Source organism: Eurypyga helias, unplaced genomic scaffold, assembly GCF_000690775.1.
Source record: "Eurypyga helias isolate BGI_N326 unplaced genomic scaffold, ASM69077v1 scaffold848, whole genome shotgun sequence".
Taxonomy (NCBI): domain Eukaryota; kingdom Metazoa; phylum Chordata; class Aves; order Eurypygiformes; family Eurypygidae; genus Eurypyga; species Eurypyga helias.
In genome coordinates, this window is record NW_010266068.1 from 1 (window position 1) to 17,406 (window position 17,406).

General features: G+C 46.1%; 1 protein-coding gene across 1 annotated transcript in view; it reads right to left on the minus strand.

The window, feature by feature from the left end:
- Positions 1–4,467: 4,467 nt before the first annotated feature.
- LOC104513532 (uncharacterized aarF domain-containing protein kinase 1) overlaps positions 4,468–17,406 on the minus strand; it is a gene marked incomplete at both ends in the record, with an annotated part of 30,264 nt that continues 17,325 nt past the window's right edge. The window contains 3 exons of the mRNA XM_010156928.1: positions 4,468–4,584; positions 7,847–8,005; positions 11,793–11,951. Coding sequence (XP_010155230.1) covers positions 4,468–4,584; positions 7,847–8,005; positions 11,793–11,951 — 435 coding nt within the window. The remainder of the gene's footprint in view (positions 4,585–7,846; positions 8,006–11,792; positions 11,952–17,406) is intronic.

The following is a 17,406-nucleotide window of genomic DNA, read 5'->3' on the forward strand; positions in this document are numbered from 1 at the left end:
CCTAAATGATTCTGTAATTCCATGACTCTTGACAGAAGGGTAAATACCACACTGAAAGCATATTTCAAGTGGCAAAGTTGTCAACCATGAGAAGGTAGTTGGGCTGTTTATTGAGCTAAGAGATACCATTCCAGTGCAGAATCCGTCTAGTAACAGAAGGAAGCAAAAACCCACAGTAGGATGGGGTGACAGATGGCAATAATTGCGCACAGTAGCTCATCTTAAGTACCTTAGCTGTTTGCTTTCACTTCTCAGCTGGACAAAACACTTTCCTGACTTCTGAATCATCCATGGCTCATGGCCAGGCTCTTAGTGAGCTGAAGTATATGGCATTGTTTCCTTTGCCTGACTCAAGTCCAAGCCAGGACGATCATGGGGGACTCTCCACTTGGCTACCTGAGCTGGCTGGTTAGTTGGAGGCAATACAGCACATGCCACGAGTGCATCTGTAACTTCCACAGCCCCCAGCGCCTGCTGATCCAGCAGCCTCTGCAGACACAGGCAGAGCATGCCCAGTGACAGACAGGGAGGACCCATGCAGCAGATCAGAGATAATGTTAAGGTCTGTATACAGACAAGGTCTCTCTGAATTCATCACTAAAATCAGAATGGGTGCAAAAGAAGCATCTGTGCTATTTGGAATCTTCTCTGAAAGTCCATGCTCTAAGTAGCCTTCCTGTCCTTCCTTCCCTCCTGCACACAGTATGCTACAAATATCTTGAGAGCCCCTCAGCCTATTTTTCCACCCTTCCATGCTCTACCCACCTTTTCCAAATATATCTTCCCAACTAAGACTGTAAATGCTCTTGGGCCTTGAAACAGGAACAGCCCAGTTCCCAGGTGGCTCACTTCTTAACCGTACCATGGCTCAGTCTTTCTTCAAAATTCATGCCAGCTCATTTCTTGAAAACTCCCCTCTCCAGTCTTCCCTCCCACTGTCAATATCCTAGCTGCATGCTCATCCTCAGCTACACTTGCACATGAATAAGTAACTGTTCCACAGGCAGATATTTCAGTGTTTGCACTTGTCTTTAGAAATCAAAGCCTTCTCTGATTAAATGCCATTACAATCCAGCGCTTGGACGGATCCAGAGAGATTAATGTGCTTTTGGGCAGCTTTAATGATAATCCTGCTACAGACGGTATTAAGTAAATGTCAGTAACCTGGTTTGAAGGGAGCTTTCACCTCAGGGATCCTTTCCATTTAGAGGAGAGAGGCTCAGCTTGCTTTTCAAGGCTGCATTGTCACACAAGAGAAATCCTGCTTAGTGAAGACTCCTCTTCCTCCGCCCAGTAAAACAAAACAGAGTAAGACAGAGGGATAGATAGAGAGAGACAGAGATAGAGAGAGAGATAGAGGTGATTTATAGGGAGCTAATGCATCTCTTGAAAGCCAGAACTGCTGTATATTATAAGCCATGTCACGGTTTTGAAACCGGTGTTGCCACCGCCTCCTCATGCTCCTTTGAGTGCTGCCTTTTGCTCACTTCACCACCATCACACAGAGTTCTTTACCCAGGGCAACAACAGCAGCAGCTGATACCGCACCTTGGCCGTATTTGTCCACACCTGCTACACCCTGCCAGAGGAGAGGTCTGGGCTCCTACCTTACCTTACTGTGGCCATAACAGACCTCGTTCCTCATCACGTGATTCTGACAGGCTCGATATTCCTGCCTTTCTACTGTTGCTTTATTGGCCATCCGTAAAAGTGAAACATTAATTTCGGGAGGCAGGGAGAGAAAAGGAAGAAAGAATAGCTCAGCGTAGGCACTGAGAGAGTTTGTGGAAACTCAGTCCTACCATTCTGCGGAGTCACATCCTATAACTGTAGTACAGGATGCAGTAGTAGAAGGCTGTTGACAACTTTTTGAAAATTACATCTTAGCCATCGTGTAGAGATCAGCTCAGAATCAGCAAACTAGGTGGTTTCATTGCTGCATGGAACCTATTGTGCCAAGACATCACAGAATGACCTTCCCAAAGGCACGGAGGAACAAAAAAATGAGCTGAATTTTCACCCTGAATCTCTCCTATTGCAAGCCAAAGTCTCTACAAGTTAGAAAAACTGAAATTAGCTGCTTCTCTACTTTATTTTGGCACATACTGGCAGCAAAACATCCCACTGAAAGGCTGAAGTAATTGAATTTTCCACCCTGACTGGCTGGAGAAAGCTATAGAAGACTGCAAAGAATGTTTTTCCCTGGGCTTCTCCAGACAAATTTGCTATCTGCAGTAGTTTGAGAAAATTCAAAGAAGCAACCAAGCTCCCAGGGAGCTACACTATGCCAGCTACCTCGATCTCAGAACAGATCTGCTGTCCAAGAATTGCGAGGAAGCCTAGCTCAAAATCTGAATCAAAGAATCACAGAATGGTTTAGGCTGGAAGGGACCTTAAAATCATCTAGTTCCAACCTCGTTGTACATAATGCTCATGAGTCCTCCTGCTAACACATCAAAACAAGCCTTTCTGACAGACTATTTGAAGACTTGAGGAATACTGACTGTTGTAACTGTAGACTAGATTTGATGTCTGCCTTTATAGCAGAGGAAAAGGATAAGATAAACTAGCTCAAAGAATCAACTCTCTCACTTTTGACCAGTTGATATGTCCAGGTAAATGGAGCTGACTGCGTGTTCCGCCATGGACAAGTCTTTGAAAATCTCTCTTGAGAGCAAAATCCAAGAGCTACCACATACCCAAGGGTCACACTATGGTGCTCTTTGCAGACCAGATGCATCATTGAGGAACTTACCTTGATAAATACAAAGAAAGATCATCAGCACAACACAGACACAGAGAGGGAATTGTGTCTACGTCTGATCAGCTAACAATGATCTCTGTGAATCTGTAATGAGCGGGAGAAGGAAAAAACAGTGACCCAAATGCTCCTAATTCTTCCTGATGGAGACATGAAAGGAGAGAGACTGCACTGTCTATGGGTGAGGTTGCAGTCATTTAAGTCCCTTGAATGAAAATGGACCAGACATCTTACAGGGAAGAGAGTATCGTTCACTATTACCCACTGACCCGGGTTTGTTCGTCACAATTACAATGGAAAGAGAGCCTCAAAATCTACTTTAACCTTAGACCTTCCTTTCCTGTATTTCTGTGGAGAAACACATGAAAAGGAGCCTGCCTTTCTGCCTGAAGAGGTTACTAGAATATATCTCATCGACTTATGCGGAGTGCAAGAGCAAAAGAAGAGGCGAAGAGAAACAGGCAAGTTACTCAGTCCTCCACCTGGAATCTGGCTGAGCTCTTTAGGCAGAGAAAGAGCTGCATGCTGACTTAGGGAGGCAGCTGAGAAGATACACTTAATGTTCTCTCCTTGCGAGGCATACCAAGCTCACATTTCCCCTGACTTAAGAGGTCTTTGGCCTGTCTCTAACTAATGCCGCATGAACTTTGCCATGGATAGAAAGGGAGCAGAGAGAGGAAAGAGCTGAGAGAGAGGAAGTGTTCAAATTTTGGAGGCAAATGAATGGACAGATTAAGTACAATTGATTTTATGCCATAGTTCTTTGATAGACAGTCAACCAAGTGCGGCTTTGATGCTCATCGATAGGTCACAAGGGGAAAGACAAGCAGCAATGCCTCAATCAGCACTCACTGACTGGGAGGGATGGCTTGACTCACTGTCCAATAGCTCAAAACCTCTTCCCCCTGCCATTTTCTCAGCCCTTCTGGGAATTAATAACCTTTTTTCTTCCAGAATCTCTCAGCCACAGAGAACCCAAAGTGCTCTCCCAAATTCATGCCGCACAGACAAACTATTTCATTCGCTGGGGAAATGTGGCTTCTGTAGGAATGAAATCTAGCAGCTGTTTAATAAAGGACTGCAAAACTACACAGTAATGTAGGACCAGTAAACAAGGAAAACACTTGCATCTGGAAGAAAAGAGATTTTGGAAAGCAGAAGAAAACAAGCCATGTCAAAATGTTATGCAAAGCACCATGGTTGAGGCTCCAACACTCTAGTAACAGTTATCATGTAAGACCTATGATTTATATTTCCTGCATAAGGTGACAGCTGTTGTGATATAAATCCTACATCCCATACATTTGTCCAGGAGAAAGGTAATGCAGAAGAAAGAGAAGGAAAGAAGAAAGACAAAAAGAGTCAGAAGATGAAGTTGTTCGTTTAGGATAACAGGAACTGCCATCTTGGAACAAACCATGGGGTTTATGTAATATAAGAGCATGGTCATCTTTCACTGCCTGTCCCCCTGAAGATCCCTTTAGCTGTGCAGCCTACAGGACAGTGTTCCCCGAAAGGGGTTATGTACTTTTCCCAGAAGCACAAGAACTGAGATCTCAGACTGATTGCTCTGTTCACCTCTGAATGTGCTCCCCTTCCTGCCCCCTCCTGTGCTGTCAGCCTCCGTTTTGAATCAACGTCAGCTGACGTCAACATTGGTTTTGCATCGCCCACCATGCCCAACTCAGAGATGGCTGAGAAACTACCTCGTTGACATTGATGCCATTCCTCTCCATGTAGGCCCTGTCATTCACCTGTCCCCCTTCCATAAACTCCATGAGAAGGACGCGCCTTGTTGACAGTTCCCAGTAGATCCTGGGGACCTGAAACAGGAACAGATGGGTTAGGTCAAACAACAGGCTGGGAAAGCAAGAAGAATGTATCACACACAACCCAGAAAAGGAGTAAAAATGGCTGAAGTGAGGACTTGGTTGTTTTCCTGATCACAAGGGTGATAAGTCCATCTACTGGCCTCTTCCCCGGGACAGCAGCAATGTGTGCAAGGACAACACACCAATTCAACACCAGCAGGATCTGTCCTCGTGCAACATTTCTGGCCATGTTCTAGAAGCTTTTGACCACCTCCCACTCCCACTGATGTCTGAGAGCTTTCTTATCTGCTCTGCAGCTCCTCTAGCTGTGTTGTTTAACTAGTACCCATTGCAAGTTTCTGAATCATCCACTCAGCTCCTTTAGACAGGAACTGCATCTCGTTTGCCACGCACAGGGCCCACTTATGCAGCAGTAAAAATGATAAGCCATTGTCATAAATTGTATCTCTGCAGTGCCCCTTGGAACACAAATGTCTGAGCTCACAAACCCTGCATACTCAGGCCATCTGCAATTGAACAGGGAGAAAAATCAAGTGTCAGAAATAAGGGGCTTGTCAAAGAAACCCTGTGAGAACCTTAACTATCTTATTGCCAACGTGACACAGTAACAAGTGTAAAATGTCAAAGCACTTTTCATTCAATCTGCAGCAAATCAAGCTGAGTGACGTACCAGTAAGAGGCCCAGTGTCACCCAGGGAGGCAGTGATGCAGGCGTTGCTGTCGTGGTTTAACCCCAGTCAGCAACTAAGCACCACACAGCCGCTCACTTAGACTGGCTCCCCCTTTTCCAGCCTCTCTCTCCAGCCAAATTCTTTCCATGCTGAAGTCCCTACTGTCAAGAGTCCTTTTCCTGAAGTTGCCCTTGGATACTAGTCACGTCACTGTGCTGGCCAATCCCACAAGCTGTCCAGATCCGACTTTGCACATGGCTGCAGCCACACAAGTACATTTTATCAAAGATACAAGGCAGCTCCACCCCTTGCCATTACTGTGCCCCATTACAGACATACACATTTTGGATCCCATAAAGATACCCAGCTGTGCAGCCCCCTCTCCTCACCTGCCTGCCTTGACTGTGGACTCAGGACCCGCACACTGCAAGGGTCCAGCACCTTGGGGCAGGACAGGAAGAGGTATCCATGTAGTGCCACCAAAGACAGGGGAACCAGCCAGGCCATTGTAGCTCATTGCAACTCCTGAACAAGCAGCATTTGTTTTACACTCTGCTTGTACCTGCTGACAGTGTCTCAGTCCCCCATAAACTATCTGCCTCCCCCATTGTTCCTATCCGAGAGAGACCATTTTCCCAATGTCACTCACTGCTACCTTACCATGTGTGTGTCGATATAGATCCAAGACTCCTCCCATGAGCAATTCCAATGACCCTCAGTCCCACCGTCCAACACTCCTGGCACACTCAGCATGTTAACCTTACATAGACTTTAATGCCAGAGACCCACGATGGGCAAGGGGGATTCAGTTACTCGCAGCCTTCACAGTTTATCTGGATGTCTGTTCTTTGCAGTCAGATTGGTGTGACAGCAAACCGACTCCAGACCTAAACAGTTCTGCAGCCCATCTAGCTCACTGATCCCTGCTGCCTTACATCATTTCAGGTAACACTCATTCTTGACTCAGGATTTACAGGGGGAAGTCAGTGGGCTTGTAAAGCACTATCCATGCTCTCGGAGATGCCTCTCTCACTCACCACCAAATTCTTCGATAATTTTCTTAATTACTCAAAGATGTTTGGCTGTAACGCTAGTGCATGGAAACAATTTATCTCTGGCTTTAAAAGCTCAAACAGCTTCACAGCACAAAATCTACTTCTCAGTTTTCTAGCGTGTTTAGGAAAATTAATGATACAGGAGCCCAATTCTTCCATTGCCTTTGGGTGATGAACACGCCCCTGAATTGGCAGGTCAGACGGGGGGGATCCATTATTTAGCCATCTCAAGCCATTTGTTATTGTTACACATATTGATATCATGATAACTCCTTAACCCAGCGAGGAGGTGACTGGCAGTCTCCATGGGGATTTACTTCACAGTATCCTAGTTAGAGCTCCAACAGATACAGCTCTCCAAGGTGCACCACTTCTGATAAGCACCCACTCTGCAAAATCACTGGCCTCTGGCCTTCTGCAGCCCTGGTGGCTTTTAGCTATCTGTGTCTAAGGGAAGGCCACTGTCTCCAGTGGGCTCCAGAAGGACTGCCCCAAACCTGGAGTGAGGTGACAAGGAATTACAGTCCTTGCATAGAGGAAGCAAGGAAAATAATGGATGCATCAACCTGTGAAGTCTAACAAAAACTCACCTCATTTCAGACATCTGTCACTTTCATCTTGGGAGTTCTGCACAGATAGGAAGTGAAAACCTCATTTTGAGGTGTGTATGCAGGAGGGTCCAAAGGAGGGTGCATTTTCTGGTGCCTTTGTGCACGTGCAAATGCAGGTATGTCAGTCACCGTGCCCACAGCACTGTGTGTGCCTGACCATACTTCTGTATTTCTAGAACGCACCCAGTAGAAGCTTGTGCCTCTTGTACGTCAGCACAAGATTTGTGCACGTCTGCATTTGAAGATGTGAGCTTATATCTTTCCAAGACACACGTACATGTCTGGTTGTACTTGAGACAGTTGTCAGTGACCTTAGTCAATGTGTAGCAGGGGGTGAGAGTGCAGTTGAGTTTGTGTATGAAGGTAACATGAATGTTATAGGCATGGATGGGTATGAAGGATGTATGCTCAATTCCAGAGTGAGAATGTGCCTTTTTGCAGGAAGAAGGATCCATGTGAACATGCTTCCTCCTGAGATACAGTGTCCCCAGTCCTACTTGATATCATCATCTTCAGTCTAGTCTTTCTGTTTTATGTCCATTTCTTGTCCTCAGTTGAGATAAAGCCCAGGAAAAGGCATCATCAGATGGCTCAGAAAGAATGGCAAATTCACAGGTGTCTGGCAAAGTTCAGAAACAGTGTTTGGGAAAATGAGTAGCAGGCTCCAGAGACTACTGGCTCCAAGCCACCACTCCTCATCCAATATACGGCGCCTACAGCAGGAAACAGACAAGGAGGAAGCATGTCTCAGAGCAGCGTTGGGTCTGTATCAGCAGAGCAGTCTAGGATAAACAACACAGAAGGACTAAACTCCATCATCCCTCTGTATGGTTCCTCCAGGTGATGAATGAGGTGCACAAGACACAAAGTGAGACTATCAATGCACATGCATACACAGAAATATGTGTTCCCTCACCTTCAGGAAGTCAAAGTTCTTGAGCATATGAGCAACCTTCTCAGCATTTCTGCCTTCATTAAGGAAATCCAGCTCCAAGGGCAGATTTTTCTTCGCTTCTTCCACTAGCCACATGAACTCAAAATCTGGAAAGATCTGCTTCACAATGAAGAGGAGAACCTGAGAACACGTGAACAGACAGTCATCAGCTGCATCCTGGCTCCAAAGCCATGCAGCTACACACAGTGCTGTTTTGATAGGATCATTCCAGATAACTTAGAGACAAAAAAGAACAACCTGCACTCCGAGTGCTTTTAGGGTTCCTGCAGTGTCATAACACAACACATGGTGTCATGCCTTGGTTGTGCAACAGAAATTTTGGCTTGCCCTTCCACACAGGCACATCTAGGAGTTAAGTGATGGCAGAGACACCAAAGGGAGCCCAGCTACCTGCTGCCTAGAGTTAAGACAACAAAGCCCTGGAGAAGAGACCACATGGCCAGATCTTGCCCAGGAGCAACTCTTTTCTGAGTCCCATAATTCTACAAGCCACTGTTTGGCTTCATCCAAACAGCCCTCAGATCATTCAGAAGAGGAAAATCTAAAGTAAGACTTGTCACCTCTATGTTACTTCTTCCACTGCTGAGCAAGAATTTTGCTAGCACAGAAAATCCACTGGGTAGTTCAGAGAAGATGGTGGAGTTTGGATACAGGCAGTAGATGACAGATCGTTAAAGGACACTTCTGATGGGGGGCAGAAGTGAGCTGCTCCTCAGCATCAGTCACAGCCATCCTCAGCAATGCTGAGGTGGTGTTTTCTAAGTATCATATATCCACCACCTAGCATCCTCTTCTTCTTAAAAGGATTAGGCATTCACCTGCACGGGGCCTTGAAAAGCCCAGCCAAAAAGTTCCCGGAAACGTTTGCTTAAAGTAGCATTTAAGGGGTGAGTGATGAGCAGTCCTTCCTGAAGAAAATCAAGATTATGTAACTGGATGGGGCAATGAAAGCTGCATGACAGCCAAGCATGCTTTCTGTCCAACTGAAGGGCCAGTTTCTCAACCAACGTCACAAATTTACACAAGCTAACAAGTTGGACCACATCTTAAGGAAAATAATTTGCTTGGGTTTTTTAACTACTTGAGTCATAAAACAAGAGTAAAACATAAAAATGCAATCCACTTTGCTGTCTTTATCTTGCTTGTTCTGTACATCCATCTGAAAATGAGAACAGACTTGTCAGTGTGCGTTCCTGGACAGTTTCCCTTTCTAGATCTCCACCGCTGAGGTGGGAATTCCTGCACTGCAGGAGGAACGTTTAAAGCACACACAGAAAACTGCTATCATCAAAATGTACGACAAAAAATAAATTTATGAACCATCACTGCTCCTGTTCCGCTGTGTGAAAACGTTTGTTCTCCACCCCTGTCTCTACTTCGCTTATCTAAATGTCAGTTCCAAACTCAATGTTCCTTTAAAAATGTAATCACCAGGTTCCAGACACTATTGAATGATTTTTCTACTGTTATATCTGAAGGCATAAATCCTTTCAAATTTATGTCACCCAAATGAAATGTAACCAGCGATCTTCATGAACATGTACATAAACTTTATAGGGGCCGCAGGATTATTTCATTGGTGCCTGATGTGAGAAAATTCATGCATTGTTTTTTGCTTTCTTTAAATGCTCTTTTGAATCAATTTGCCAACTTGACCATTGGCAGGAACATACTGAAGTATTTGGCCTGTCCCTTTTCTGACATCTGTCTAACGTGTTGTCTCAAAGTAAGTATCGATGTAAGAAGAGGAGTGATGTATCTCTCTCTGGATTTATCAGATGCTGTACTGATTTTTAAAGAGTCAGCACTGATGCTATGAAACCTCAAGTGAATTTAGGAATTTTCCATCTAGCTTTTCCCATTCAGATTCCTTCCCATCAGTCTCTAAATAAGACCACCTCCATCAATATTCAAATCAACCTCCTACCTCGCTGCTATGTCTGTTTAAATTCTTAAACAACGAAAAGCTCAGTGCACCTAACCTGACTTTCAGTGCAGCCCCCACAAAAACAGTCCCACACAAGGACACGATGATGTCTGTAAGCCAACACTCCACAAGAGACCCTCTAAAAGCAAGACCACGTGTCGTGTTGTGAGATACTTTCCCATAGCTGTGTGTATGGAGCAGATCTCAAGGATGACAAACTAGACTGTCTGTAGAGGATGGACAATATTAAATTGCCAACAGGAAACACACTGTTTCAGGTTTCCTGGGAGGATTAATCTAAACCCAGAAAAGACAGGAATCATTCTAAAATTATTTGTTTAAGTGTCTCTCAGCAGTATAACCACCAATCACAGCAACATAGGGTGAGGAGGGATTTTTTCTGTGAAACCCACTGTTAAAAGGGCCAATGTCCCAAGGTGGATCCAAGTCTTGGTCCATTCATACACAATGCTCTTATTGCCGTGGTCTCCAAGTCTTTCGGTACGTGCCCATCCTTCTTCCTTGACTGCTTGGTTTCTGCCATCCTTCCTGGGCAGGGGTGAAGGATGTCATAACTCGCTCCACCCGAGAACTGCCGTGCATGGGATGACTCACAAAAGCAAACTCAGTGGGCAGACCACTGCAGTCAGTCCTGGAGAGGACCTGGATCAAATCCAAATCTACAGCTGGACCCAAAGCCAGTTCAGAGAGTTCTCTGTTCTCAAACCAGCACTGAAAGAGACATATCCAGTCTTACTGGGATATCTTTACTGAACCCAAAAATTTCTTTTCCTATGAGTTCAAAATAAATATTCAGCCGCAAACTGATGTGCTCCAGCTGGAACCAGCTGGGCTTCCTTGCAGACTAGCCAGGATTGCTCAGAGCAGGGTGTTTTAGCTACCTAAAGAAGCTTTAGTTATGTGCTCCTCTGACAGGGTGCTGGCAGGGTCTTTGATTCCTGATCCCCTGTGTTTGAGAACTGTGTGTCATTGCATCGCTAGTACCCTCTGAACACTTAATCGGACCCTCTCAGCTTAATCTTCCCCTTTAGTGCCACGAACATACCTGTCTGCCAATGGATGTGTACATTACTGTACTATACGTACAGGTATATGCTTATCAGGAGAGCTAACAGCCTTAGTGTTACCATTTACAGACCTGATCCTTCCCCGCTCCTCTACCTCAGCCCTGTCTCCATTTCCTGTTCCCTACCATACTGCTGGCATTTTTGACTATTGCAATGCAGTGCAGTGCCACAGCTTTTCTCCAGCTCCTCCCTTCAATGGGCTAGGTGTAAAAGTTTGGGAGAAGCTACAGCATTGCCCTAGAATTATGAGTGGTACCTACCATTCAGGAGAGGAACAGGAGACAGTCACTGAAACTTTTTTCCTAGCTGAATCCCTCATTTCGGTGTCTGTCCCTGCTAGGTGACCCCCTCCATATTTCAATGGTTTTGTTTCCAGCATGAATCAGCTCAGCATTAAGGAGCTGATCAAGAAAGAAAACTGAAGCACGGCAACATTGGCCACTGTTGAATCCACATTGTAATTTAACTGAAAAAAACATGCTAATCATGGAGAATGAGTTTTCCTTGTCTACACAGCCCTGACTGCAAGGGGAACTGAGACCCATTTAATCAACGACTTAATGGGCATACAGGCTGAAGAGAGACTTCAAGACTCACTCTTCCGTTTTTATATCTCACATGGACTTACTCTGATGTCATACACGTTTACCTGTCTTCTCCTTCTGCCCTCCTTCAGTCTTACCTTCTTGTCCAGTCTCTCCATCCACACAATTTCCCACACCGCAGTGCTCACCAGCTTTCTGTATTATTCCCATAAGATAGCATTTCTCTCCATGGAGTTTTCAAAGCTACAGGATGGCGTTGTTACACCTACTTATTCCATGGGTGAATGTGGCACGCACACGTTTCAACAGCAATGGCTCTGTAAGTCATAGTCAGCAGGTAGGTTTACCTCCATGAGCAAAATATCCTTGGAGCTCTGAGCTTGGACCTTTGGGTGCTGGATTTTCACTGCCACAGTTCTTCCATCCTGCAGCACTGCCTTGTGCACCTGAGCTAGCGATGCTGCTCCCAAGGGAGTGTCCTCAAAACTCACAAAGAGTTCTTTTATCTGCCAGGAGAAGAGAAAGAGGCATCAGCTTGGGGTCCAAGAGAATATCCTAAGGAAAGCCCTACCCACAGGCCAGAGACAGCGTGTGCCAAAGCTGGGCAGGCCCAGCCCCTTTCATCCTTCCCCTGTGCCCTGCCTGAGTCTTCTCACTCCTTGGCCTCCCAGTGACGCCTGCCAAGCACAGGAGTGCCCTGGAGATACTCTGCTTGTGGAAACCTGAGGCAGAGCCCCAGAAGCTCATTTCATCTAGGAGACAGAGTAGCCAGGCAGCATGTGAGTGACCCCTCCAGGCTGCCCTGAAAATGGGTTGGAGCAATTATGGTCAGCATCCTTGCTTGTTATTGGGTGCAGAAGCCAAAAGCTGTTCCTTTGCACGTATTTTTTTTTTTAAGTTACTTAATATAACCCACCGTCACCCCCTGAAACTTGACAGTGTGTATTCCCATGCATTACAGCAGCATCAGCTAGCTCAGGTGATGAAAGCCAGCACATGGCCGGGAGCAACGGTAAGGGCTGGATTCAGGGCAGGGGGACAAAAACTGCAGTTTGCACCTCTGAAGACTTGGCCCGAAAGCATGTTTTACGTGATGGACTTTCTCACACATCCAATAAAAGTACCCAGTGCTCTCAGCTCAGAAAAAGCACCAGGTAGGGACAGCAAAGCAATTTGCAGGCAGGAGAGGAAATTATTAGCAGCTCTGGCTGTGAAACTCGGGACTAGACTATAAGGGAAGTTGCAGATGAAGAAGTAGATTTACCAGTGGGATGTCCAAAAGCCTGGACAGATGTGGGTGAGGCAATGGGAGATGGGCAAAGGCTCACTTGTCCTGCATAATACAGCACCCAGCTAGGGACCCTCAGTGCAGCACCAGCAGCCCAAGCCCTGGAAACACTGTTAGCATGTAGTGCGGTATCAGCCTGGCTCACTAGCCAGGCTGCTCTGCACAGAGGGAATGCCAACACGGCAATGTGTCTTCAGGCACAGAGCTAGCTCCGGTAGTGAGTGCTACTTGAGGGTTTCTGTCCTGCTCTGTAAAGCAAGGTGCACACAAGCTTTCAAGTATCAGAAGTCAGCAAAAGGAACGTGTCCCATCCCTCCCGCGGGCTGGACTGATTTCGGGTGAGCAGTTGAGAAGCCTGTAATTTATGCAGTAACACAAAAGAAAGAATGTCAGTGCTTTTTTATAACCTGCTTTTTAAAAGGTAATTAAAGATGGGAGCTGCAGCAAGCTAGTAATTAAATATGAATAAAGACCTTCTAAGCAAAGTCTTCATGCAAAGCGTTAAACGAATATTCTTTTTGCTGACAAGGAAGAAAAATACTATACAAGGAGCAGCCTGTTCCCTCCTGCAGCTGCCAGGGAACGAGCCCCCTCCCACACCACCCTACCCCTTCTCTCCCAGCCCCTTCCACAGAAAACTATTGCTAGCAACAAACTGGAGCATTTGCAGCAATTAGATTCCAACAGAGACTCAGCTGCTTCCAGTAATTCCTTAGGAAGGTGCATTTTATTTATTTATTTAATTCCCTTCAGTACTGGCGGCAAAATCAATTAAGTAAAACAACTGCATTTAAAAACAACTAGTTATGTGTTTTTTAATTACAGCAGGTCCATAACTCAAACCTACAGACATTCGTGTCTCCAGAGAAAAAAGGTTTTTTTCTCTTTCCCCCTTGCCTTTTCTTTTCTCTCTCACTTCTGGATTTTGAGATTCTCGTTTCAGATTAATTTAAAGAAAGAAGCACCTACAGGATGACAGATGGTTCAGGGCACACATTTTCAAGACACAGGGACTTTTACCTTTATGTGAAGTTTGTCTATCAGCTGAAGAGAGGACCTGTTAAGGGGAAGAGTCAAGATGGCCAGGAGCTTGTTGGGCTACTGCCATCCAGAGGGATCTTGAAAGGCTGGAGAGGTGGCCCCGTATGAACCTCATGAAGTTCAACAAGGCCAAGTGCAAGGTCCTGCACCTGGGTCGGGGCAATCCCAAACACAAGTACAGGCTGGGTGGAGAATGGATTGAGAGCAGCCCTGAGGATGCCAAAGGTTAAAGCACAGAACTGGGAGTTCACTGGCCTGAATCCACTAAGGTACATTTATAGTAAAACCACATGTAACTGGATAAAATTCCATCTGCTCTGGATTTCAAAAGCTTTTAATTGCTTACACTATCAATCCAACCATTTTCAGTACTGAACGCATGCAGGGGAAAAAAGCTCCACATATTCCCTCTGGCAGGAATAATATATACCATATTCTTGCGTGACTAAGATTTCTAAGGAAACATCATCTGAAGAAAGTTGTCTCTAGGAGTTCTTTTGGGCAGAAGGACTTCATTTAAAAACTTGTTATTCAGGACATGAAAGCCAGGCTAGCAGTCAGTCCGTCAGAGCCAGCCCCGTGGCCCTGCTGCAATTCAAGAGGGAAATCTGTGTGCACCCCTGGGCTGCAGGCGAGGGCAGCAAGGCGCGGGACCGCAACAGGGCCAGAGAATTGATGGCTCCTCCAGGAGCAGAAGGGTAGAGCCTGCACAGGGAGGAGGGAGCAGATCGCAGCCGGGCCATTACATGAGCAGGTGTGAGGCTGAGATAAAGCAGCAGCACAATTATGGCTGGGCTCCAGGACCCCCCACTTAGCAAGTCACCCTCATTCATTATGAAATTGTCCTTCCGCAGGCTCGCTGGAGGCAGCAAGTGCCTGTGATGCAGGCTGCATGTACCAGACAGGCAAAAGCAAGCGAGGCTGTACGACGTGGAAGCAGAGAAGTGAGCCAGGCTCCCATACTGTCTACCGGAGAGTGGGGTCCTTTCCAAGGGAAGGTGGTTGCACCCACTTCATGCAGGCTGCAGGCTCTTACTGCTCACAGCACCCAGCTAATAAGCACCCTTACAAAAACTCTAACCATCATTTCCAGGATGGATAATTAGCAAGCAAAGGTCGGGGACAGTCTCAGAGCCCACCTGACGTTGTACTTAAGGAACTCTTAGGCTTCTTTCAGGCCACGGCTGGTCTCAGAGGGCCTTATCAAACTGGCTGTTACCATCTTTAATACTGGCAGGAGATGAAACAAGCATAGTTTCCAGCCAGGTTTAATAAAGGTTTAGAAGAGAGAAAAGGAACTTCAGGACTGCTCTGTCAAAGGAGCAGGACAGCCAGCTGCAGGTTTACAGCTGTACTATGTGTCCCTGCACGCAGTGGTCTCCCTCACTAGCCCTCTGCACAGCCAGCTCCCCATCGGGCACGTGCTCCACCAGCAAATGAATGTGTCACTGTACTTCACTGGCTGGAAACACCGTTTAATTCTAAAGAATGAAGCTCATTTAATTTTAAATATGCAAAATCTTTTCATGATTGTTGATATTAGTATTCACACCTCAGGGAGCTGATATAAAAGCTCTTACAGGATCTATCTACTTAGACACTTATTAGTATGTATTTGTGCTGAGGTTGCACCTAGAGACCGTCATTAAGCCCAGAGAGCCATTGTACGAGGTGCAGAGCCACCGCGGGCCCTGCACAAACCCACGCTTTTCAGGAGTCCCCAGCTGTCACCCACAGGCCTCCTCACATACTGATGTGCCTTCCCAAAGCACACATTCCTCTGCCCAAGGTCTGTGGTTCACATCAGCTGATGCTGCAATGCTGAGCATCAGAATGTCTCAGTATTCTTTGTGAATCCCGTCCTTAAACACTTAGGAAGTTACTGGAAGTCAATTGGATTTAAGCTCCAAATCCCAAGTCCTTTCTAAAAGTATTGCCTTACATGACCTGCCCAGCATGTTCTCAGAAGTCTTTGACAGAGATGGGATTTAACCCAGATATCCCAAGTTCCAGCCTGATGTCTTAATCTCCAAACCATAAACGTTAAACATGCATGTCTTGCTAGCTAATTACTTTTGAAATATACTGCCTCTTAATCCCAATCTTTTTATATCCATGCACTGCAGCAAATGATCAAATATTACCACCTGGTTCCAACCTGCCTACTCCACACAGAGGTATGCTTCCTTCCCTCTCCAGGAAGGCTGCTAGCAAGGTGCACTGGAGCAGGAGCTCCAGGATGGATTCCCGTCCTGATCCAGCACTATGTAACACCATCCTGAGTGGAATGTGGTGGCTCTGCTCTGCCACAGTGATCACAGCAGATGAACGGTAGCCATGTGTCAGCAGGCTATTGAGGACAAACGTAGGGTGCAGTGGAATGCAGGATCACTAACAGAAGGTGTCTCACCAGCCCAGCCCAGTTCAGCTGCCAGGCTGAACTCCTTCCAGCACGGTGCTCCAGACCCCTGTATGTGGTGCAGCCAGAATAAGGCCACTATGGGGTCAAAGTACGAATATTTTGCATTAACAGTCCTATCCAGGAGGTCCCCAGCAGAATCCAGAACAGTTTTGAAAATTCTGGTTTTCCACAAGCACTTACAAAGAGCCTTTCCTCAACTCTGCCAGAGCTGAACCAGTCCAGTACAGGTGGGGTCAGCCAGGAGACTTTCAAATGCTCAGCATTTCCCAGGGAAAAAAAGTCCTTCACCAAAGCATTTCAAAACTGCCTTCAAATATTTCCCAGGACCTCAAAGGACTCTTCAGCCTGGAAAGAGAGACAGTGGGGAAGGAATGTCACAGACCTCTATAAATCACTTCCGACATGGAGAACAGGATTGGAAATGCTCGTTCACTCCATAGAAGAACTCGGGAGCAGCAAACTGTCAACTAGCACACCAGACTACCAGATGGCAGGATTAAAACAAGCAAAAAGAAGTACTTTTTCCCCACACCAAGTAAGCTGTGGAACTCATTGCCACAGGATGTTATCAGTACCAGAAATCCAGGTGGGTAGATAATTCAATGAAGAAAATCCATCACAAGTTATTAAACACCAAGATACAATCTCTGGCCCAGGAAATCTCTAACCTTCAAATTACTGGAAGATCATTCCAGGTAAAGCTCAACTGTATTCCTGCCATACTTTTATAGCCTTTCTCTCTTAGCCAACACTAGCTACTGTTGGAGGCAGGGTGGTGGGCTTCAGCTTTTGGTCTGATCTGTACAGTCATCCTTATGTTCTTCAGAAGCTCTTCCTACCAGACTGAGCAGTCTTGATGACAGCAGGATGGAGACCAGAGGAATTCATTCACCTGCTGCTAGCCTGACACTCAGCTGCTGTTTGGCAGCCTAGAAAGTTACTGATAGACCCTGTCAGTCCGTGAGAGCGCAGAGGCTACGGGGGAACCACCGCTGGAAGAGGCCCAGTCTCCAAGATAAACCCTAAGCTCTGGTAACAGTGCATCCTCATTAAATGTCTGGCATGTAACCTTCAGACAATAAAGCTGCTTCTCTTAACCAAAAGGAGGGTAATTAGGCCAGACTCGAGTGTAAATGTGCCCGTGTCAGGGGACTCTGACACTGACACACCTGGGGAACACGCAGCAGGAGCTGAGACCTCCTCAGAAGAG